Source organism: Solea senegalensis, unplaced genomic scaffold (assembly GCF_019176455.1).
Source record: "Solea senegalensis isolate Sse05_10M unplaced genomic scaffold, IFAPA_SoseM_1 scf7180000013268, whole genome shotgun sequence".
Lineage (NCBI taxonomy): Eukaryota > Metazoa > Chordata > Actinopteri > Pleuronectiformes > Soleidae > Solea > Solea senegalensis.
The window spans coordinates 1-24,384 of NW_025320791.1; the positions used below are offsets into that span (position 1 = coordinate 1).

Genomic DNA, 24,384 nt, shown 5'->3' on the forward strand with positions numbered 1-24,384 from the left:
ACAACAGACAAGGTCACAGCAGACAGGGTTTTACCAGAAGAGGTCACAACAGAAGGGGTCACAACAGACGGAGTCACAACAGACAAGGTCGCAACAGGCAAGGTCGCAACAGACGAGGCCACAACAGAAGAGGTTGCAACAGACAAGGTCACAATAGAACAGGTCACAACAGAAGAGGTCACAACAGACAGGGTCACAACAGACAGGGTCGCAAACACTGAGATCACAACAGCTGGCAAGCCCACGTTCTCTGAGTCCACAACTGAGTACATGTCTACTGAGACCCTGGCCAGTGAGGCTACATCTGGCAAGGCCACAAACACTGAAGTTGTGAACAGCAAGGCTGTGGTTAGCCATTTCTTACATGGCTACGAACCACAAGGCCATGACTCGCATGGCGATGAACCACAAGCCCATGACAGGCATGGTTACAAACCACAAGGCCAATTCTCACATGGCTACGAATCACACGCCTTGGCTGGAAATGCCATAAATGCCAAGGCCACAACCAGCTCAACTGACAAGTATTCGACCAGCAAAGCCACAAGTGTAAAGTTCATGAATGGCACTACCTCGATTGGAAGGGCCACGACCGCCAGGTTCATGACTGACAAGGCCCCAAGCAACAAGGCCACAACCAACATAGCCACAACTGGCAAGGTCACAAACAAGGGCACAAGCAACATGGCCTTAACTGGCAAGGCTACAAGCAACATGGTCTCAACTGGCAAGGCCACAAGCAACATGGCCTCGACTGGCAGAGCCACAGGCAACATGGTCTCAACTGGCAAGGCCACAAGCAACATGGCCTCAACTGGCAAGGCCACAAGCAACATGGCCTTAACTGGCAAGGCCACAAACAAGGCCATGACCAGCATGGCCACAAACAACAAGGCCATGACCAACATGGCCACAACCAGTAATAAGCCCTTGACTAACAAGGCCACAATAGGTAAGACCATGATTGGCAAGGCCTCAACAAGCATGGCCATGACCAGCACAGGCTCAATAGGTAAGGCCATCTCTAAGACTGTGACTCGTATGGCCACAAACAACAAGGCCACAAGCAACATAGCCTCAACTGGCAAGGCCACAAACAACAAGGCCACAAGCAACATGGCCCCAACTGGCAAGGCCACGTCCAGCATGGCCACAACAAGCTTGTCTAGCATTGCTGCGATATACAAGGCCACATCTAATAAGGCCTTGATCAGCAAGGCCACAGCTGGCAAGTCTGTGGTCTTGAATGAGGCCTCATCTAGCAGGCCCATGAACAGCATGGCCATGAATGGTAAGGCCACAGCTGGCAAGCCCATGACAAGCAAAGCTATGATTGGTATGTCCACAGCCAATGAGGCCACAACTTGCAAGCCCACAAACAGTGAGGCCATGAATGGCAAACCCACAACTGATGAGACATCGACTGCTGAGACTGCGACCAGTTGGGCCATGACCGATATAGACACGACCAACAAGGCCACAGCTGATGAGACCATGTCCACTGAGGCCATGACTAGAACGGCTACAACCAGTGTGGCTACAGCTGATGAGACCACAGTGGGTGATGACATGACCAGCATGGCCACAAACAGAAAGGACACAGATGGCAAGTCCATGACTGCCATGGTCATGCAGTCATTGCAGGCCTCAACCTGCAAGACTGAGATTGACAAGACCAACGTGTCCACGATCACTGAGGCCACAGCCAACCGGACTATGATTGATGCAGCCACGAACACTGAGACATCAATGAACGAGGCATTGACTCATATTCCCTCAGTGGTTGTGGCCTTGCCAGTTGTGGCCTTGCCGGTTGAGGCATTGCCAGTTATGGCCTTTCCAACAATGACCATGCCAGTCATGGCTTCGCCAATTTGGACTTGCCAGACATGGCCTCAGTGGGTATGGCCACTGACGTTTCCTCAGAGTGCATGGCCTCAACAACCATGGCCTCACTGGACACGGCAACATGGCCAAGATCATGGTCATGACCAGCAGGAATGTGAACAGCATGACCATGACCGAGAAGGGCACAGTCAGCAAGGACACAACCAACACGCCCATGACAGCCGTGGCCATGAACCACAAGGCCATGCCTGTCATGGCTGTGAACCACAAGGCCATTTCTCACATGGCTACCAACCAAAAGTCCATGACAGGCAAGGCTGTGAACCACAAGGCCAATTCTCACATGGCCACGAACCGCAAGCCCATGATAGGCATGGTTGTGAACCACAAGGCCATGACTCACATGGTGACGAACCACAAGTACATGACAGGCATGGCTGTGAACCACAAGGCCATGACTCACATGGTGATGAACCACAAACACATAACAGGCATGGCTGTGAACCACAAGACCATGACTCGCATGGTGATACACATGACTGACAAGTCCTTGACCAAAAAGGCTATGACTGACATGACCAGTTTAAACACCAAGCATTGGCAATGGTGAGCATTCACAACAAAACCTGATTGATTCAAATTTAGTTTAGTGTTTTGACATCAAATAGGTCACCTCTAATCATTCACTGGATTCTTTTATTCCTTATTCTTCTATGCATAGAGAAGACAGTTTGGGTATTGGTTTGGTATCGATTGAGCAGTCAACTAACAAACTCATGTCCTAGAAAAGCCACAGAATTTAAAACAAAAAAACAAAAAGAAACCCTGTGTGTATGTTTGTGTGTAGGAGCAGCTGCTGGCTCTGATCAGGAGGTTCTGTGAAGTTCTGCTGATGCAGCTAAGGAAGCTGCTGGACCTGAACCAGGACCTGCAGCAGAATCTGAACCAGGACCTAAACCAGCACCTGAAGGAGGATCTGAACAAGGACCTGCAGCAGGATCTGAACCATTACCTAAACCAGGATCTGAACCAAGACCTGAAACAGGGTCAGAATACAGGGGAGCAGGATGGTAAAGTCTTGAACCTTTATTTTCAGATTTAATGCAACTGGACTTTACATACTTATCTCTTGTTCTTTCCTGCAGGTGATCCTCAGGTAGCTGTCAGAGGTCAATTAGATGGTACGCAAAATGACCCCAGCCAATCAGAACAGACTTGTGTGGCTGACAGGGGGCAGAGCTTCAGTTGTAGCGTCTGCTTTCGCAGCTTCTCCAGACGTACCAACCTTGTCACTCACCTCAGGGTCCACAGCCGAGAGCGGCCCTTTACCTGTTCCGAATGCGGGCGGGGCTTTTCTACAAGCAGCAGCGTCCGGGTCCATCAACTTAATGTACATGGCTGCCAGCGTCCATTCAGGTGCACTCATTGTGGGAAACTGTTCGGTACTCGCAGCCACCTACAGACACACCAGTCGTCCAGTGGCTCGCTGGCATGTTCGTCATGTGGGGAGATGCTTGTATCAAGATGTAGCCTCAGACAGCACCAGCTGACTTGTCAGAGTACAGACAGGAAGTTCAGGTGCCGAGAATGTGGGAAGGATTTTTCCAAACGCAGTTACCTGTCTGCTCACCGGAGGGTGCATCTGAAGAAAAAAACGTTTAAATGTACCACTTGCAATAAGGGATTCACCACACATCGCAGTGTCCATGTGCACCAGCTGAGTGTGCACCGAAGATTGAAGCCTTTCGCCTGTGGCGTCTGCAGGAAGGCATTCAGCCAGCAGGGTGGCCTCAGAGCGCACATGAGGACACACTCAGGTGAGCGACCATATGTCTGTGAGCAGTGTGGTAACAGATTCTCCAGTCGCAGCAGTCTGACAGTTCACCGCCGTGTCCACACTGGAGAAAAGGCCTTTGCTTGTGACACCTGTGGGAAGAGCTTCAGCCTCTCTGCCAACCTGCGCCGCCACCGCCTCATTCATTCAGGGCACCGCCCCTTCACCTGTGACATTTGCGGCCGAAGCTTCACGCAGGCAGGGCACCTGAAGGTACATCGTGCTATTCACAGTTCACAGTGGGGGTTCATCTGCAACGCCTGTGGAAAGGGCTTCAGACAGCGCAGTGCACTGTTGCTGCATGAGAGGCGGCACACTGGCATCAAACCGCACAGCTGCAGCGAGTGTGGAAAAAACTTCACTTCATCTGTGTCACTCAAACGCCACCTGCTGGTTCACAACGGGCAGAAAACGCACACCTGCAGTGAGTGCGGAAAGAACTTTACCACTGCTCATGTACTGAAAACGCATCTGCGGCAGCACGGCACCCACAAACTCTTCTCCTGCGATGTTTGCAGTCGTAGCTACAGCTCACTCAACTACCTGAAGACACACCGGCGCAGTCACTCGGAAGGGAACCCATTTAGCTGCTCTCAGTGCGACAAAACCTTCTCCACACAGGCAAGCGCCAACCTGCACCAGCGCACGCACACTGGCGAGAAACCTTTCATCTGCGAGGTCTGTGGGAAGAACTTCAGCGTGTCGCAGAACCTCATCCGACACAAACGCATCCACAGTGGGGAGAAGCCATTTGAGTGCAGCGTTTGCAGGAAGACATTCAGTCAAAACAACAATCTGAAGACACACCTGCGCGTCCACACAGGACAGAAACCATTCAGCTGCACTTCTTGCTGCCGCAGCTTCGCCGCCATGAGGAGCCTCCGCGAGCACAAGTGTGTCCCTGCTAACTAGGACCTGGTGTCGAACTCTGTGATGTTGACTGAACACCCTCTGTTTTGTTAAAAAGAAAAAGTGTTAAAAGTTATCATACTATTTCAATAGTTTAGTTTAATCAGTGAACCAATAAGAATGCAGCGTGCTGTTTGAACCAGTTCTTAACAGTGCTGATGATTAGCTGTCTTGAAGCTGGCAGGATGTTATAGTGAGTATGTTTAGGGAATTAATCTGTCGAGATTAAGTTGACGCAATAAATAAGTAATAAGTAAGTAAAAAAAGTTGCTCCATGTTTGACTTTGTTGACAACCTGTTGGAGTCACAGCAGAAGCCATAGCATGGTCCTATCTCACTTATATGTGAGATATGGAGGTGTAAATGTCTCATCACTGACGCTCTTGTCAGCCGCGCTGTTTCAGACCAAAACCACACCCACAGAACACGGACTGTTTTGTGATTGGCCAGCCAACAAGAGCTTTCCCACTGCCAGTTGCCTGGAAGTGATGTAATTGGCACGTCAGCTCTCAGACCCATATCTCCCCCTCTGGAAAGGCGAATGCACCACTAGGAATTATCAAAACATTGAGTAATGCTGTCGTCATGACCCCTCACCGTAATCCCTTACACATTTGATCCGGAGTCTGACCCAGAGTCAGAAGACACTGTGTCAAGTGAACCACCTCCATCGCAAAGACTGCTGCAGGACGCCTGTAGCTTGGATAACGTTGTGGTTACCGAGATGATAAACACACATACATGCAAATGAAATACAAGCGAACGTGCGTAGCTAATGCTAAACGACAGAACAAGCACACAAAGACAGTTTTACGGTTTGTAAATATTGTAATATACGTATTGCTGGCACTGCTCCTTCCTTTAGGTGAAGTTTGGTGCTGTGTCCTGCTTTATATTGCCAAAGTTTGTGTAACAATCCTCCATGAAGTGGTTGCCATATACATGGAGGTATTTGGGAAATGTAGCAGGGATATTCCCATGAAATATGAAAGATATCCACTCAGCTTTTCTTTGCTCATTGGCGGGAGCTTGTGGAGCATCTGGTATTGTTTATCACAAACACTTGCTGAACCTTTTTTCGACATGTTCTCAACTGATACGCTCAGCAGCTACAGTGAGAGTTGTTCTTCTTCTACGGAATACAATATAGCATATTAGGTAAAGGAAGGGAGTTGGAATATACAGCAATTGAAGTATGGACAAGAACAGGAAACATAAGAGTGGTACATTTTTACAATCCATGTAAGAAACTTTCAGTAGAAGCAATGGACGAATTTATTGCATGCATTGAGGGGAAAATTATATGTTGTGGAGATTTTAATGCGCATAGTACACGGTGGGGTAGTAAAAATGATGATAATGGGTTAGTGATTGAAGAGATAATGGAGGGGAAAAACCTGGTATATGTAAATGATGGAAGAAGCACAATAATGAATATTAGATCAGGCACAGAGTCAGTGTTAGATCTTACACTGGTGTCAGACTCTCTAGCAGCTGTTTGTTCATGGGACATGATCAGAGAAACAACTACAGGAAGTGATCAGAGAAACAACTACAGGAAGTGATCAGAGAAACAACTACAGGAAGTGATCATTACCTCATAGAGACGAAAATAGGGATTGACTTTGAGAAAGGCAGATATGGACAGGAGTCAGAGATGGTCATTGATCAGAGAAACAACTACAGGAAGTGATCAGAGAAACAACTACAGGAAGTGATCAGAGAAACAACTACAGGAAGTGATCATTACCTCATAGAGACGAAAATAGGGATTGACTTTGAGAAAGGAGATATGGACAGGAGTCAGAGATGGTCTTTTAAAAAAGCAGACTGGAAAAAATTTAAATATATTACTAATAAAGAAATGCAAGAAATACATGTTAGCAGAAGTGTGGATGAGTTAATGAGTCTGTGTGTAAAACTATTGTAGAGGAAGCAAATCATACAATTAAAAAGAAGGAAGGAAAGAAGAAAATGAGAATTGTACCTTGGTGGTCAGAGGAATGTGATGAAGTTATTAAAGATAGAAATAAGACTTTCAAAAAGTTGAAAAAAAAACATAACTTTAAAATCTTATTGATTATAAAAGGATGCAAGCAACTGTGAGAAGAACCATAAAAAATGCAAAGAAAGAACATTGGAGATTATTTTATAACTCAGTTGGAAACAAGAATCGATCAAATGTGGAAAATGATGAAAAGAATGAATGGGATTAAGGCAGAATACGGATATTCAGATTAAATTGAAGATGAAATTACAGCAACTACTAATGAAGAGGGGCCACACGGTGATGTAGTGGTTAGCACTCTCGCCTTGCAGCGAGAAGACCCGGGTTCGAGTGAATGGTTGTTTGTCTCTAGTTGTGTGTGTGTGGCCCTGCGATGGACTGGCCAACTGTCCCGATGTAGCTGAGATTGGCACAGCACCCCCCCACGACCCTCTGGTGGAGGATAAAGCGGTTAGATGATGACTGACTGACTGACTAATGAGGAGAAAGCAGAAATGTGAGCAAAGACATTTGTTAAAGTACACAGCTCAGACAATATTTGTGAAGAAGGGAAAAGAGGGAGACAAAATACAATAGCAGAAAATAAAGATTAAAGATTATAAATGATTTATTAAACAAGGCTTTTACAATGACAGAATCAAACAGATCTCCAGTCAGCACCAGGTAAAGATCAAATTTGTTATATAATGATTAATAATCTTAGTGAGCCATCAAAAAGGAAATGATTAGAACTATATAATCAAGTCTGGGAGAGTGGGAAATGTCCACATAGCTGGAAGGAAGCTGTTATAATACCGACACCTAAACCAGGAAAGAATAAAACTAACCCTGACAACTATAGGCCAATCGCCCTAACATCCAACATCTGTAAAATAATGGAAACAATGATAAATGAAAGATTAATTTATTATATAGAAAGTAAAGGTTATAGAACTAAATACCAGAGTGGCTTTAGGAAAGGAAGATGTACTATCTGCTACATGACATTAGAAAAGCACAAATAAACAAAGAGAGTGTAGTGGCTGTTTTTATGATATGATATGATGTGGGGAGAGCGACTTTTAATTCAACTGTCAAGGGAAGAATCTATAAGTGGATTAAGGATTTTTTGAGAGGAAGAACAATACAGGTTAGAGTAGGGGAAACACTTTCAAGGAAGTATGTGGTAGAGAACGGAACACCTCAGGGAAGCATAATAAGTCCGCTATTGTTCTCCATCATGATAAATGACATTTATAATGAAATAGAAAAGGATTCTGGATGTTCTTTATTCACAGATGATGGGGCAATTTGGAAGAGGAGAAGAAACATAGATTTCATTGTAAAAAAAAAAGTACAAGGGGATATTATGAAAATAAAAGAATGGGCATATAAATGTGGATTCAAATTCTCAGTTAATAAAACAAAGACTACGATATTTACAAATAAAAGAATAGAAGATAGAGTAAAACTGAAACTATACAATCAGGAGTTGGAGAGAGTGAAATTCTTTAAACTATTAGGGATATGATTTGATGAGAAAGTTACATATTCAAGAATTAATGGACAAGTGTAAGAAATATTGAATATAATGAGATGTTTAGTTGGTAGGGAATGAGGAGCAGATAGGAAGGGGCATGTATCATGGATTACTAATTCAATGCTAGATTATGGCTGTGTGGTGTGTGGATCTGCAGCAAGCACACATCTCACTAAACTGGATCGACTACAGTATCAGGCACTAAGGTTATGCACAGGAGCTTTTACAACCCCGACATCAGCACTCCAAGTAGAAATGGGGGAAATGCCACTAGAATTAAGAAGGATACAGAACTCATTGAACTACTGGACCAGACTACAGGGTCATAATCAGAATCATCCTTAAAACCATGTTGGGAAAAGGAGAAAGGAAACAAAAAAAGCTTTGGATGGACAATAAATCAGATGGCAGCAGAGCTTACAGTAGATTAATACAGCGTTAGCCCAACAGTACCACTGACGACAATAGCACCATGGATTCTTCCAGATGCCACCATAGATCTCACATGGTTAGAGAAGGAAAACAAAGATATGCAGAGCCAGAACCCACAGGTAATACAAGATTATATAGACAGTTATCATGGATACATCATACAAGTATACACACATGCATCAAAAAACAGGAATAGGAGTCTTCATAGCAGAATTTCAAACATTAAACAACAGAAACGATGAAGTGATAATGTATCTGTGTACACAGAAATACAACCACTGAAAACAATCATCTGTTCAGACTCAAGTTCATCACTCATAAGTTTACAATCCAGCCATTCTGAAAGCAGACAAGACCTCATTATAGAAATACAACAAACATTATATAGAATTCAGATGATGGGACTTTATGGATACCAGCACACATTACAGGGGTTAAAGGGAACCAAATAGCAGACACGGTGGCAAAAGCAGCAACAGCACATAATAATATAGTTCTAGCAATAAAATTAAGCAAAACAGAAATAAACAGCATCATTAAACAAAAACTAAAGGAAAGATGGCAAAAACAATGGGAGGAGGAGAGGAAAGGAAGATGGTTTTACAGTATCCAAAGAAAAGTGGGAGTGGCTAGGCGCACAGAAAGAAGCAGGAAAGAGGAAAACATAATATGGAGGATCAGATTTGGCCATACGGGATTAAACAACACATTATCTTTTATCAATAAACACAATACAGACAGATGTGATCACCGTCCATTCATCATGTTATTAAACAATGTCAGAAATATCAAAGGGAGAGAGAAGTGATGATTAGAAAGCTGAGAGACATTGATGAGGAATTATTGAGCAAGAACCGGAGCTAGTGCTACAAAATATTACTGCAGTTTCTTAAAACCACAAGGTTGATTGGGAGGATATAGGATGTGTGAGTGTGTGTATGAATAGGTGTATGTATATGTAAATAGGTTATTTTTGTGTGTGTGTGTGTTTGTAGTGTGTATATATATAGCAATATATATATAGATATGGATATAATTATTATTAGTATATATATATATATATATATATATATATATATATATATATATATATATATATATATTATTTTTTATTTATTTACTATTCTTATTCTTCTTATTATTATTATTATTTATTTTTTTTTCCAAGAAATAGTTCAGCTGGATTACCATTTCGAACCACACTCCATACCAGATGGTGGCGGTAATGCACCAAATCGTTGTTTGCCAACCGCCATTAAACCTCAGAAAAGAAGAAGAAACCTCTAGTTGTGGTGTCCTGAACGCGCTCGGGAGGATGCAGCCTGAGCTCTCCGCGTTTGCTGCCTCTGTTAGCCGGGTTAAACAACCACATTAGAGACCCGGTCCGGCTCCAGACCACTTCTTGAAAGCGGATCCGGGTGGACGTCTTCGCTCCGGTATGAACGAGGCGGAAGGACTCCGGTTCCGGCGGCTGCACAGACCGCGGGTCATCACCGACGAGCTGCCCGAGGACCGACGCAAGGGTTCCGGGTAAGACACAGAACCAGGGCCGCAGTCAGGAAGAGAGGAAGCGGAGTGATGTTTGTTTGTTTGTGTGTTTGTGTGTTTGTGAGCCTTTGAAATATAAAGATAAACGAAACAAAAAGAAACACACGGTCATATTATTGGCTACACCTGTTCAGTGCTTCACACACACACACACACACACGTAAATGAGTGTATTAATCAGCCAATATCATGTGAATCCTTGAGTCTGTAAAATGTCAAAAGTGGAAATGATTGAGTTTGAGTGTGTGTGTTTGTGTGTGTGTGTGTGTGTGTGTGTGCGTGCGTGCGTGCGTGCGTGTTTGTGTGTGTACACACTGTTCTTCAGCGTTTATTCTTCAACATCAAACCAGTTCATGTTTTTATATTCTTGAATGTTCCCCGCTGTCTTAATGTATTTTTTTTCCTGTTTTAATTTACACAGAGTGGGAAAAACCTTTAATATTCTGATATATACAGCGGAGAAAATAAGTATTGAAGCGACAACATTTTTCTCAGTGAGTATACTTCCTATGGGGCTATTGGGATTAAATGTTCACCAGATGTCAGTAACAACCCAAGTTATCCACACATACAAAGAAATAAAAACGTTCAATACTTATTTTCTCTGCTGTATATGGAAATATAAATCAAATCAATATTTCTATATGTCTTATCAATACTCTGTGTATATGTTGAGTTTATATATATATGGATATAAAGACTGCACACAGGACGTGACAATACGCTGTAAGACATTTTCAGTATAATCTATAATGTTGAGTGTATTTCACAAATGTATTTACATAAGTGTGTGTGCGTGTGTGTGCGTGTGTGTGTGTGCGTGTGTGTGTGTCATAGCAGCACCTACAGTGGGAAGGTGTTTCAGGTGACACTGCTCTCTCTCGGTGGTTTCCTGCTTCTTCCTCTGTTCGTCATCGTCGTCATCCTCGAGTCTCCGGTTCAACCTGAGGTGTTCAGGTGACACACACACACAAACTGTAACTCTGAGAACACTATGTTAAAACGTATTAAAACAGAGTTTATAAGAATGTACGTTATAGAGCGTCTACAGACAGTCTGATGATTTTCTTTCATCATAAACTCACCCGAGCAAAAACTACTCCAATTTTTTTTAAATTGTGTTGAATTTGTGTAATTTGGCTGGTTTTTATGAACAAAAATAAAAGAAAAGTGTCTCATTTAAAAAAGAAAAGTATGCAATATAAAAACTAATCATAACTGTGACTCAACAACGCATAACACGACGAAACAGGTTGCAACTGCGGCACTGATCTGTGCCACGTGAGCACTAAGGGTTAACTATCACAATACCTTACCTGAACCCTTAACCTAAACCTAACATAAACCAATTCTAACCCTAAAACCAGGTATTAACCCTGAGAAAGCCCTATACAGATCTGAGGACCAGACAAAATGTCCTCACAAGGATATAGATACAAGTGTGTGTGTGTGTGTGTGTGTGTGTGTGTGGACACACACAAAGCCTTATCACAAGTCTTAAACTTAACCAGTTCCTCAGAAATTAGGAACAGGATTTGGTCTCCATGAGGACTACTGGTCCTGACAAGGACATTTTATGCTCTTCCAAGTGTGTTTTATTTATTTTCAAAATAAAGCATAGTAAATGTATCATACGCTGTGGTTTTCAAAATGTCCGCCCCCTGCTGGTGTCACTGTGCGCTGCAGTATGAAGGAGCCACCGCTGATGAAGGGCTGCTGGGAACCGAACCTGAAGCTGCGGAAGGCTCAGCGACTCTTTGAAGACCAGGTCCTTGGACCCGAGTCCATCGCCAACATCGGAGGTGAGTTCGCAAATAAACCTTGCGATGATGAAGACAGAGCGGTGACAGATGTCTGTCTCGTGCGTCTCTGCAGATGTTTTGTTCTCTGGAACAGCCGACGGGAAAATCGTGAAGCTCGTCGGTCGAAGGATCCACACGGTGACGCGACTCGGGAAACCTCCCTGTGGTGAGAGGAAACGCTTAGTTTTTACTGGGCTATGAACTTTGCCTTACAGAACTGATGTGAACTGATGTGTTTTTTTCTGGACCTGAAGGATCCAGAGACGAGGAGCTGAACTGTGGGAGACCGTTGGGGATCAGGGTAGGACCCAACGGGACACTAATCATCGCCGACGCTTACCTGGGCGTGTACGAGGTCAACCCCACCACAGGTGATTATTAGTATTCTTATTATTGTTATTATGATGCATTCCATTTGTTGTTAACAGTGTTAACAATGGTTTACCCAGGATGCACTTGTGTTTCCGACTTCTCAACAGGAATGCGGTGAACTCAAGAGTGAAGTTCAATTCAATTTTATTTGTATAGCGCCAAATCATAACATACATGATCTCAAGACACTGTACATAGACAACACTAGACATCAGTGGAGAGAAAAAAACTCCCTTTAACAGAAGAAGAAATCTCTGACAGAACCAGACTCAGAGATGTGCGGTCATCTGCCTCGACCGGTTGGGGTGAAAGGAAAAATGGGGGAGAGAAAGGACAAGAGGGAGATGAGGTAGAGACAGGAGAGAGAGAGACCAGGAGCAGATACACAACAACTGTATCAAGTCACTCCAGACTTCCGATCTAAATGAAATGCACCATAATTAAATCAGATCGTTATAAATCAATGACTGGAAAGATGCAGCTCCCCCTTGTGGCACTTCACTAGGACTGTATGTGTTTTTGAAAGCGGTTAACTTCCGTCACAAATGGAACGTAGCGTTGTTGTTGTCAGTCTGACCTCCGTCTTCTCCGCAGGTGAGACGACCCGGTTGGTAGCCGGCGGTCAGGAGGTCGCTGGCAGGAAGCTGTCGTTCATTAATGACGTGGCAGTGACGCAGGACGGAAAGAAGGTGTACTTCACCGTCTCCAGCAGCAGGTGGCAGCGCAAAGATTATCTGAACCTCATCATGGAGGCCACGGCTGACGGACGGTACGAGAGACATGTTACAGTGCGACCTATTCAAATGATTGATTTTACTGGTTTGTCAAACTAAAACGTCCTCTTTGTAAAACTGGAACTTCCTTGTAGTGAAACTGAGACTTCCTGCAGGACTTTCACAGTAAAAGCCTCAGGTTTGTGTGTTGTGGTCTCAGGGTGTTGGAGTACGACACCGTCACCAGAGAACTCAGTGTCATCATGGAAAACCTTCGCTTCCCAAACGGAATCCAGCTGCTTCCTGACGAGGAGTCGGTGCTGGTTGCCGAGACGACCATGGCGAGGATACGCAGGTGAGTCACCTGATCATGCTGATGATGTTGAGGGTTTCATGACTATAGTAACCAGGTAACAAATAACCTTTTATTAGTTTCCAGTCAGTCAGTTTTGGACATATATAACAGGTCACTATTTGGCAGCCAGTCTGTCCTTGAATGTGTTGGGTAGCTCATTATTTGGCAGTCTGAATGTGGACATATATAACAGCTCATTATTTAGCAGTCAGTCCAATGGTGGATATATAGGACATCTCACTATTTGGCAGTCAGTTTGAATGTGGTTATACAGTATAAGAGCTCATTATTTGGCAGTCAGTCTGAAGGTGGATATATAGAACATCTCACTATTTGGCAGTCGGTTTGAATGTGGATATATATAGAACAGCTCATGTGTGTGTATATATATATATATATATATATATGTGTGTATATATATATATATATGTGTGTATATATATATATGTGTGTATATATATATGTGTGTATATGTGTATATATATGTATATGTATACATATGTGTATATATATATGTGTATATATGTGTGTATATATGTGTGTATATATGTATATATATGTGTGTGTATATATATATGTATATATATATGTATATATATGTATATGTATATATATGTGTATATATATATGTATATATATATATATATATATATATGTATATATATATTTATTTTTTTTGTCTCTCTGAGCTGTATCGTCCTCCATACTGTTTCTCAGCATGAGATGGTCACCATAGTAACCATGCAGTGACCAGGTCTGTCCTTCTGTTTGCGATCCAGAGTCCACGTGGCTGGCTTGAATAAAGGCGGGATGGAGACGTTCATGGACAACCTGCCTGGTTTCCCTGACAACATCCGACCGAGCTCCACCGGAGGTTACTGGGTGGCCATGTCCGCGGTGCGGCCCAACCCCGGGTTCTCCATGCTGGACTTCCTGTCCCAGAGACCCTGGATCAAGAAACTCCTCTTCAAAGTAAGGACATACAGCAGGTGTCCAGGTCCAGGCATCCATCCCGATCTAACAACACTCTGTCGTATCCTTCTGTCCTTGCTTCCTTTCCTCCCTCCAGCTCTTCAGTCACGAGGTTCTGAATAAGTTCGTCACCCGCTACAGTTTAGTGGCGGAGCTCCACGATGGCGGCGTGTGCACGCGCAGCTTCCATGACCCCAGCGGTTTGGTGCTGGCCTACATCAGCGAGGTCCATGAGCATGATGGGAGTCTGTACCTGGGCTCCTTCCACTCGCCGTACGTCGGAAAACTCGACCTGAACGATGTTTAAAAACAACAACCGCAGCTTCAAGACTCACGTGTCGGACATTTGAGACTCTGAGAGCGGTTTGACGGCCAGTGGAGAGAAAAAACTTTGTATGAGATTGATTGATTGATTGGTTGAGTGATTGATTAACTCTCATCTGATTATTATTGATCTTCATTATCAGTTCTGTTTTGATATTTTTTTACATTATATTCAATATGTTTCACGCTAGCATTTCAGACATGCTATCATCAGCTAATGTTAGCTTATGTCAGGTGATGTTGGCTAAATTCAGCTAATCTCTGCTTTAATCTGCTAACCAGTAAATGTGAGCTATATTCAGAGATTGTCAGCTAACGTTAATGTCAGCTTACACCTGCTCATGTTGGCTAATGTTATGTGAACTTAGCTAATCAGTAGCTTGAGCTGATTTCAGTGAGTGTTGGCTAACATCAGCTTAAATCAGAGTTTTGTTTTTAAGAAAATGAATTTGAAGACGTCTGAAGATGCTAAATATGTTCAACAAACATAACCTACAATACAAACAAACATTTTTTTCCCCTAAAAATGTATTAATTTATTATCTCATCTAATTTATGTCAATTAAAAAGCTTTTGAAATAAAGTTCAGTTTAATTCATAATTTATTCAGTTCCACATTTGATAAAGGGAACATTTATTTCCTGCTGTTCATCACCTGACCAGCAAAGGGTGACCCAGCTGACACGTAGAGACATGGAGGGTCTCAGGATTCACAGGGAAAATCCAGGATTCTGACTTCGTTTTTCCAGGGAAGGACCCAGACGTCTGAGTGACAGTGAAAGGTCTGAAACACACACACACACACACACACACACACACACACACACACACACACACACACACACACACACACACACACACACACACACACACACAGTTAGATATTTGTGAAGGTGTTTTCCTGAGTGAAGATGGAATAGTCTGACCTGCTGCAGTTGACCTTCAGGCTGAAAGTCACACTGGGAAAAGTCGTTGTTTCCTTTACGACACACAGTTCTGGAAATGTCCACGTCCACGAGGTAACGGACGCCTCGAACGATCTGGAATAAAAAACAAACATCTGGAACCGGGTTCCTCCCACAGAAACATGGTTTGTCTGCAGCTGTGTCGTACCTGTTTCTGCGCTCTGTGAATGGCAGAAGGTTTGAAGAGGAACGCGTCGTTTGATTGGTTGTTGAAGGAGTAGGTGGCGGCAAGGACAGCCTCCTGAAGGCCACGGTCGTCTTGGCTGATGTCGAATAGAGAACCAGGCATTCCTGAGACCAACCTTGCCTCTGCAGGAGGAGGAGGAGGAGTTAGTCTGCTAGATTTTGGGATTTTAAGTAGGATTTGGAAGTCTTTTTAACTTTGATCTACAGTTGAACATTGTTGCTTTGAAATCGCGCTCGTGACTCTTCAGTGACGACACTCTCTGACCAATCAATTCAATTCAATTAAATTTTATTTGTATAGCGCCAAATCATAACATACATTATCTCAAGGCACTGTACATAGACAACATCAAAGAGAGCAGAGAAACACAACAGTTCACACAATGAGCAAACACTAGGCATCAGTGGAGAGAAAAAACTCCCTCTTAACAGAAGAAGAAATCTCTGACAGAACCAGACTCAGAGATGTGAAGTCATCTGCCTCGACCGATTGGGGTGAAAGGAAAAATGGGGGATAGTGGAGAGGTGGGGGACAGAAAATGGGGGGAGAGAAAGGACAAGAGGGAGATGAGGGAGAGACAGAAGAGAGAGAGGGAGACCAGCAGCAGATACACAACAACTGTATCAGGTTACAAGTTTATACAGTTACTGATATCGACTTTTTAATTATAAAATAATAATAATGGTGACGATGAGCGTAGCCTCGGAAACTGGATCTTGATCCTGCAACCTGCATGATGAGAATACAGAGAGAGAGAGAGGGAAGGAAGGAAAGACACAAACTAGGGAGAGAAAGAGACAAGGTTAATGACATATAAAAAGTCATAATCAAATGCTGAGTGTGAGAGAGTGAATGTGCGTGTACCACAGGAAAATCCCCCAGCAGTTTAGTTCTATAGCAGCATAACTAAGAGATGGTTTAGGTTTCCCTGAACCAGCTCTAACTATAAGCTTTATCAAAAAGGAAAGTTTTAAGTTTAACTTTAAATACAGAGAGAGTGTCCGCCTCCCGAACTATCATTGGAAGCTGGTTCCACAGGAGAGGAGGAGCCTGGTAACTAAAGGCTCTGCCTCCCATTCTACTCTTACAGACTCTGGGAACCACAAGTAAACCTGTATTTTGTGACCTAAGTGGTCTATTAGGGTGATAGGGTAAGACTAGGTCTTTCAGGTATGAAGGGGCGTGACCATGAAGTGCTTTGTACGTGAGGAGGAGGATTTTAAATTGAATTCTAAACTGTGGGTGGAGCCAGTGTAGAGAAGCTAACACTGGAGTTATATGGTCTCTCTTTCTAGTTCCTGTCAGAACTCGTGCTGCAGCATTTTGAATGAACTGAAGGATTCTAACAGACTTGTTAGAACATCCTGATAATAAGGAGTTACAGTAATCTAATCTAGATTAACAAAAACATGAACTAGTTTTTCAGCATCCTGTAAAGACAGAATGTTTCTAATTTTCATAATGTTCCGCAGGTGGAAGAAGGCTGTTCTGGAAATGAGTGATCTTAGAAATTAGAAATCAGTGACCCTCAGTCTGTTGACGTCACATTTTAGTATCGGCTCAGCTGAACCTCGTCAGAGCAGGAAGTAAAACAACAAACACAGCAGGTACCAGAATTGTAAAATGGAAAAGCTCCATGTTATTGACACATTTACAGGACTCATGTGTTCACAGCTTTCCTCACCTGCAGGAAAAGCTGTGAACACATATCATCCTTCACTGGAAGTTTCCAGTGAATGGAAAAGTTGGAAAAGTTTGTAAATTTGTTGAATAATCTTCACAAACATTTGTCTCTGTTTGTTTTTAAAACTGGGTCAAGTGTAAACAGAGAAGACAAACGTTAACACGGACACAGGAAGTGTTGTTTTCTCACCCAGGACGACGAGCAGAGACAGAAACAGCAGCATCGTCTTCATCGTCTTCTTCTTCTGTCACTCATGTGTTTCCTGTAAGCGACCACACACCAGCCAGTCACTTCATACGTGTGTGATGTCACTTCCTGTACCTGGGCAGGAAGTCATTCTTGCTGAGTCATGCTCATTGCAGTAACTGCTCTGCTTCCCATCATGCACTGCAGCTCTGCTGGACACAAAACAAAATCTGATTATTGTTGTATTCAGGTTCAGGTAATCTGTTTATCCAGATTAATCTGGTTAATCTGAGATTACTGTCCAGCGTGGACGTTTGTGAAACCTGTATTCTCTTGAATATCCACCAGGGGGCGACTTCTCTAAAATGTCTCTTTTAAGACTGAAGGACAAATGTTTGGCCTCATCAAACACACACACACACACACACACAGTCTCATTAACACTTCATTTAATCTCGTTAATGAATTTAAAAATACAGATGTACAATATTAATACTTAAGTATAATAAACTGTACACACCGAATATGCAAAACACACACACATAATCAATAATAATAATCAATACACAGGAATGTATTTATTTATTTACACAAAGTTTGAATCAATAAATAAATAAATGGACGATAAAATATTTGAAGGATATTTCAAACAAAAACATTTGAATTCATATTTGTTTATTGACTGATTCATTTATATGTGTGTTGTGCTGTTTGTCCCTTGTTGCCACGGTGATTCAACACAAACGTCCTGTTTCTCTGCTGGAGACTAGATTAATAATTACCCACAATCCACTGCTGTCGTCTCATGAGTCTCAGTGGACGTGGACACCAGCGGACGGACGTCCTCTGACGTGGACACATCACAGAATGTCCCTTTAATGACCGGCTCAAACGTCCGCTGATAAACTTTAAAGTATTTTGGTGAAATTCTTCTTTAACTCAAGCGTGAAAACTCCTGAGTTTGTTGAAAACCACAAATGACATCATCGTCACGACTCTCGTGAGTGTGTGATGACGTCATCATGAGATGTTGATGACATCATCATCGGGTGACACTTGCAGCCCTTTCTTTAGTCCAGAGTTGTTGTTGACGCTGCCCAGAGTGACGCTGGGCTCTGATTGGTCCAAAGGTTTCAGGTTAAACTTTTGTTAATAGAAACCTGATCACCATGACGGCGCGAGCTGCACGAGCCAATCAGAGGCCTTTGAGACGATGACGTTTGAATGCAGAACAGTGGTGGGGAGATTCTTACTTGACCACCAGAGGGCAGACTTTTCTCTGTAATCCAATGAACTCCAGTGTATTGATGGGCTGTAATGACGCTTTGGTACGAGATTTTTGTGTTTCCATTTGGAATAAAATGATTTAAAAGAGTCTATTTTTACGAGATTTATGAGAATCTCATAAAAACAGATTATATACATATATTTTTTTAGGTGGACTCACTTTCGTAAAAAGCATCTGGAACACGTAGCTTTACGATATAACAACGACAACTGTCGCATTATTAAGCATCAGAGTCAAGGACACTGTTAATAATATTAATTAAAATATGTGATGCAAATTTATAGCAAAATATGATAGCACTCCCAAACCGCCTTCTTCTTCTACTGTTGGGTTTGAAGTTGCATTACTGCCACCTGCTGGAGTTAGAAAACTCCTACACGAAGCAATCCATCGGATTCTTTCTTAAGATCTTCGTCTCTTTTATTGAAATACCAAAACATATGCCGCTGATACGCTGCTGCGTACACAGACAACTTTAGCTGTTAGCATTTAGCTTGTGAGCTGGAAGGGCATCTGCTCACAGGTCAGTGCTAGCAAGCTAGCAAGCTGTGAAGCTAACTGTGTTCAGCCTGAAAAAAAGATGTTAGCATAAACGCAACATAAATATAGACAGAATGTCTCTTCTCTTGTGTGTTTTTTTTTTTTTCATAAATATTAACGAAAGAGAGAGATAGAGAAATAGAAACTTAGAAACGTGATAAAGATCGCAGAAATCACTGCTTCAGTAAAAGTTCAGTTTGAGCTAAAGATGTGAAATCAAGCTAATTTAATCCTGGTTTCCTGCAACGTTCCCAGTCTATAAACGCTGAGACATATCAGTCAGTGGCTCCCCCTGGTGGAAAGGTCATGTACTTTGTGACCCGCCGTCGCTCATGTCTCAAACATCACGTGACAGCAGGTCACGTAGCGACCCGTCAACTTTAATGTCGTCCTCAGCCACGACCGACCCAGCAACCCTTGTCGATGGCGAAATAGATTGGGCGTTTAAGATCTCGAACAGTGAGCTGTATGCACTGACCCAATCACAACCAACTGAAAACTTCTGCCATGTACAGTCCTTGAGATACGTAGCCCAATTCAGAAGAAAATAGTGTTTGACAAACGGAGGTCGTGGAGAAAAATAGAAGAAACACTTGGGGTCAGCAAACAACAGGCCCTTAAGACAATGATGATCAAGAAAGACTTCGAGCGGATGTTGGAGATCAGGTTCCCGCCGCTCTCCAAGCAGCCGCGCCCTAGGGCCGATCGCGTGCCAGATGGGAAACACTGATGATGATGACTGCCGAGGACACGTCCACCTGAGGATGGACTCCAGGACTCCAGGTGTAGGAGAAAAGGCTGATGGGTATTTTCCTGTCCTACCAGTGATGGTTTTTGGACAGGTAGGCGATGAGTGCCACGGCCACGCCCACATAGATACCTGTCCCGATGGTGATTGACAGCACGGCCAGGAAGAGCGTCCGTCTCGAACTGGAGCTGGCCAGGTGGAAGTCTCCTTTAGACACCGCCTTATTGGTCTGAGAGGGGGTGGGGTCAGAGGTGGGAAGGACAAACCAGAGGTTAAATCAACAGGAAGTTGTGGGAGGAGCATAGCAATTATGCTAGGTTCACCTCTGTGACTGTGAGGATGCTTGACTGTGAGGACGTTTGACTGCGAGGACATTTGTGAGGACATTTGACTGTGAGGACTTCCTCTCTGCTTTCACTAAACTCCGCCTCCTCTTCTCTGTGTTACCATTAGCAACCAGCCCTGTATTTTTTTTTTTTTGGAGCTGTAGGAGTGCAGTTGCCATGGAAACCACATAAGATCAGCAACCACTGCACAATAACACACACAGACGCACGCACACATGCACACACACACCTTAACCAGGGTAAACAGAGATGACTCAGCATTTATTTAATGATTACACTAAAAGTTTAAACTGTAAACATTCTTGTTTTTAAACACTCGCAGTATTTATGAGTTAAAGGAACATTTCAATAAATAAATAATATCACATGTGCAAAATGGCTGACTTCCTGTTGGGTTTAAGTTCCTCATTTAGTTTTTTGTGCGTCCTAATCTGATAAACACGACACATCCTTCCCTCTTTTTTGTTCATGTTCAACTATAAAAACACAGGTCAAAGGTCAGGACATGGGCGAAGGCAGGCGTGTGTGTGCGCGTGCGTGTGTGTGTGTTATAGGTATTACTCATGTTGTGGGGACCTCAATCTGTCCTCACAGTCACATTACGAGGACTTGTCTTCCTTATGGGGACAAAAGTCCCATAACGTAAATTATTTATAATAATAATAATACATCAAATTTATATAGCGCTTTTCTAGACACTCAAAGACGCTGATTTCATTTTAAGTTATGGTTAGAGTTAGTCTTCAGAAAGTGAATGAATGTCATAGAAACCAGACTGTGTGTGTGTGTGTGTGTGTGTTCTCACCTCATGTGACAGGTAGAACGCAGCGATGCCGAGAGGCCAGAAGCAGCAGAGCATCGAGAAGACACTGAGACCCAGGTGATCTCTGGGAGGAGTCAACAGGAACGTGTCGTCACTGTCTGACTGAGAGGAGTAATCACTCTGCACACACACACACACACAGTCTTAAGTCACATGTTCACGTCTTTATCTCACTGTTAGACAGACTTTTCCAACAGGAAACTGAAGTTTGTAAACCACTCACTCTCCCACACCAAAGCCCATAGAGAAAATCAAGGATTTTACAGCACACAGGAGTTGTTGATCCACTGCTGCCTCCATCACTACATTCAAATGTCCTATTTTGTGAGTTCGGCTTTTGAAAAACTTTGTTCAGATTAACCTCAGTGACACAAAGTGACCACACGAGGCAGCAGAGGACCAGCAGCTCCTGTGTCCTTGTGAGCTAAAATCACTGATTTTCTCTATGGGGTTTGGTGTGGGAGAGTGAGTTAGACTTAAACTGACGTAGATTTTATTACATGACTGTTTTTGAAGTGGCTAAAATCCAGCCTCCAAAACACTCAACTATCCCTTTAATGATTAATATTATAATCATGATAAACACTGACATCAGTAAGTCCCGCCCCCTGTCTGTGGTGTTATCAGATTAAACTGTGTCACAGTGAACGTTACGTTCTTCACCTCCATTTCCTGGAACTCATCGTCGTCGTCGATGTTGTACGACAGTGTGTGGATCCTCGCGTCTTCTCCACAAAAGTCCAGACTCCTCCCATCAGCGAAGAGCAGTGCCTCCTTGGTGGCGGCCACAGTGGGGAAAAACGTCAGGGTGGAGTCAGAGGTGAGCCCCTCGATGAAGGTGGTCTCGCAGCAGTCTCCGCCCCCTGCCTCCCCCCACGCTCGCTGGACGCTGTCTGGGGACAGCAGGAGGCCGGGGGCGGGCCTGGAGGCAGGGAGGAAAGCACTGGGGATCAGGAGCTGAGGAGTTGAGGGGGTGCTTGCCATCACATGACCCTGGTACTGAGGAGCTGAGTATACAGACTCCGCCCCCAGCCCATGAGTGTTAATGAGACCTTTGTGTATGTAGCTTTCGTCCCCACCCCCTCCTCCTCTCAGCGAGGAAGCGTCAGCCTCCTCTGCTCCTCCCTCCATCCCTCCTCCTCAGAGGTATCAGTCAGAGGTCAGAGGTCAGACATCACAGGGTTAAGTCTCCTGAAAAACACAGACATTTATTGTTATGAACTTTTTGACTTTAACCTGGACTGAAGTGTGGCTAAGCCCCGCCGCCCATTCAGTGAAGTTTGATCATAGAAAGAAAACTCCGTGGACTAACTAGTGTTGTTAGCATGAAGCTAACACAGTGTGGGTGTTTTTACATGATTTTCTGATAAGGCGTCTTGGCTAAAGATGCTTTATTGGTGTTTAGCGAGAAGCTCCTTCACATGCTAACGAGCTTTGTCCGTATTGATAAAACTGGACGTGCAGGACGTGGATGATTTTTCTCCTGTGTCTGCACGGGGGAGCTGTGTCGCTAACACAAGATCATTAGCTCAGCAGCTAATGAATTAAATATATGTCCTACATATAAGTAGAGGGGGTGTTCCTGTGGAGAGCACCATTAGTAGTAATAAGCTAATGCAGCTAGCGAGCAAAGCTAATGTTTTAATGGTGTCGCTAGTCAAATTTAAACATTGTTTCACAACAATAGAAATATCACAAAAGTTTGTCAGTGGAGGTCTGTGCTGGGGGCGGGGCTTTAACGTAGGGCTAACATACACACACCTGAGTGTGACATCATTCTCTGAGTATGTCATCGTCTCACATCATTCAGAACCTTGAAGACAAAGTTTGTGTTTTTAAGTTTCCTTCGCTGTCACGGTGATGCAGTGGAGGTTATCAGCGTAACCCTGGTTCTCTGAAAACAAGAAGTGGTCATTGGTGAATTTGGTTGTTGTCATGACAACCAATATAACGATTTTTAACACACACACACACACACACACACCTTGGATATCAGAGTGATTGTGTGTGGGTAACGTGGCGGTGCAGTGGGTGCCTCACAGTGAGAAGGTTGCGGGTTTGAATCCCAGTTGAGACAGGGCCTCTGTGTGTCCCGTCTCCTGGACAGGGACAGTCTCTGTCCCTCTGCCATGTGGGGGAATATTAGAAAACAAATGATGTTTGGCTGATTTCATAACAATGTTTACATCACATTTAAATGACATTATATTATAATTACACACACACACACACACACACACACGGTCACATCTCATCACCTGAATGCCGGCAGTGTCACTCGCTCTGACGTCATCCCGTCCTGTGTTCACGAGAGGACAAAACACACTCGAGGTGAGACACGATCCCCCGCGTGTCCACGCTCCACACACCGGGCCATCCTCCGTTCTGCAGCCGCCCTCAGTGCGCTCCGAGCGGCGTGCACCGCCGACACGGTCCGGGACGAGAGAGCCCGAGAGACGAGCGTGTCAGGTGGAAGAGCAGGTGTCAGTGAGGACGGTGTGGACGGTTCTCCTGCAGAGAAGAAGAGGAGGAGGAGGAGGAGTGTGTGAGAGAGAGAGAGAGAGAGAGCGAGAGCATCAGATACTGTTCAAACCGTGGAGGAGGTTGTATGTTGAATACAGAGGAGGTGTGTGTGTGTGTGTGTGTGAGGCAGCAGTAGAGGTTGCCTCCCCATGGTCCTAACTCCCACCACAGTCCTAATTGTTATTTCGATATTATTAAGTTCAAAAGGAAAGTTCAGTTCATTTTATGTAAGTGAGTTTGTATGAGGAACTGACTGTGCTGTGAGCGCCCCCTGCTGACGAGAAACAGCGAATGATTTTAACCACTTAACAAAAAGACACATAATAAAATCTACTCAATCTTTAAGAACACGTTCACATCTTTATCTCAATGTTAGACAGACGTTTGTAAACCACTCACTCTCCCACACCAAAGTCCATAGAGAAAGTCAGTGATTTTAGCTGGCGAAAGCACAGTG

General features: G+C 43.7%; 4 protein-coding genes and 1 long non-coding RNA gene across 6 annotated transcripts; 2 read left to right on the forward strand and 3 right to left on the reverse strand.

The window, feature by feature from the left end:
* Positions 1-2,429: 2,429 nt before the first annotated feature.
* On the forward strand, positions 2,430-4,841 carry LOC122760246 (oocyte zinc finger protein XlCOF6-like). Its single transcript, XM_044015329.1, has 3 exons — positions 2,430-2,454; positions 2,696-2,918; positions 2,994-4,841. The coding sequence occupies exons 1-3, from the start codon at positions 2,452-2,454 to the stop codon at positions 4,592-4,594; spliced, it is 1,827 nt and encodes a 608-aa protein (XP_043871264.1). The 5' UTR covers positions 2,430-2,451; the 3' UTR covers positions 4,595-4,841.
* A 4,978-nt stretch (positions 4,842-9,819) lies between these two features.
* LOC122760248 (adipocyte plasma membrane associated protein) lies at positions 9,820-15,219 on the forward strand. 2 transcript variants are annotated; one of them, XM_044015331.1, is made up of 9 exons: positions 9,820-10,080; positions 10,936-11,055; positions 11,785-11,900; positions 11,974-12,066; positions 12,155-12,271; positions 12,867-13,041; positions 13,206-13,340; positions 14,120-14,312; positions 14,410-15,219. In XM_044015331.1, exons 1-9 carry the CDS (start codon positions 9,989-9,991, stop codon positions 14,617-14,619), a joined length of 1,251 nt encoding a protein of 416 aa, XP_043871266.1. In that variant the 5' UTR covers positions 9,820-9,988; the 3' UTR covers positions 14,620-15,219. The 2 variants fall into 2 exon arrangements, with proteins under 2 accessions (XP_043871266.1, XP_043871267.1); XM_044015332.1 differs by having other exon boundaries at positions 10,939-11,055.
* Position 15,220: 1 nt separating this feature from the next.
* On the reverse strand, positions 15,221-16,056 carry LOC122760249 (cystatin-F). Its single transcript, XM_044015333.1, has 3 exons — positions 15,750-16,056; positions 15,563-15,676; positions 15,221-15,420 (listed from the first exon to the last, which is right to left on the reverse strand). The coding sequence occupies exons 1-3, from the start codon at positions 15,888-15,890 to the stop codon at positions 15,340-15,342; spliced, it is 336 nt and encodes a 111-aa protein (XP_043871268.1). The 5' UTR covers positions 15,891-16,056; the 3' UTR covers positions 15,221-15,339.
* A 2,175-nt stretch (positions 16,057-18,231) lies between these two features.
* On the reverse strand, positions 18,232-22,535 carry LOC122760250 (synapse differentiation-inducing gene protein 1). The gene is made up of 3 exons (XM_044015334.1): positions 22,068-22,535; positions 21,387-21,524; positions 18,232-20,463 (listed from the first exon to the last, which is right to left on the reverse strand). The coding sequence occupies exons 1-3, from the start codon at positions 22,533-22,535 to the stop codon at positions 20,305-20,307; spliced, it is 765 nt and encodes a 254-aa protein (XP_043871269.1). The 3' UTR covers positions 18,232-20,304.
* A 29-nt stretch (positions 22,536-22,564) lies between these two features.
* Positions 22,565-24,013, reverse strand: LOC122760247. The gene is made up of 4 exons (XR_006358351.1): positions 23,663-24,013; positions 23,389-23,528; positions 23,166-23,298; positions 22,565-22,595 (listed from the first exon to the last, which is right to left on the reverse strand). It is a non-coding gene; the product is annotated as an uncharacterized LOC122760247 (long non-coding RNA).
* Positions 24,014-24,384: the final 371 nt, after the last annotated feature.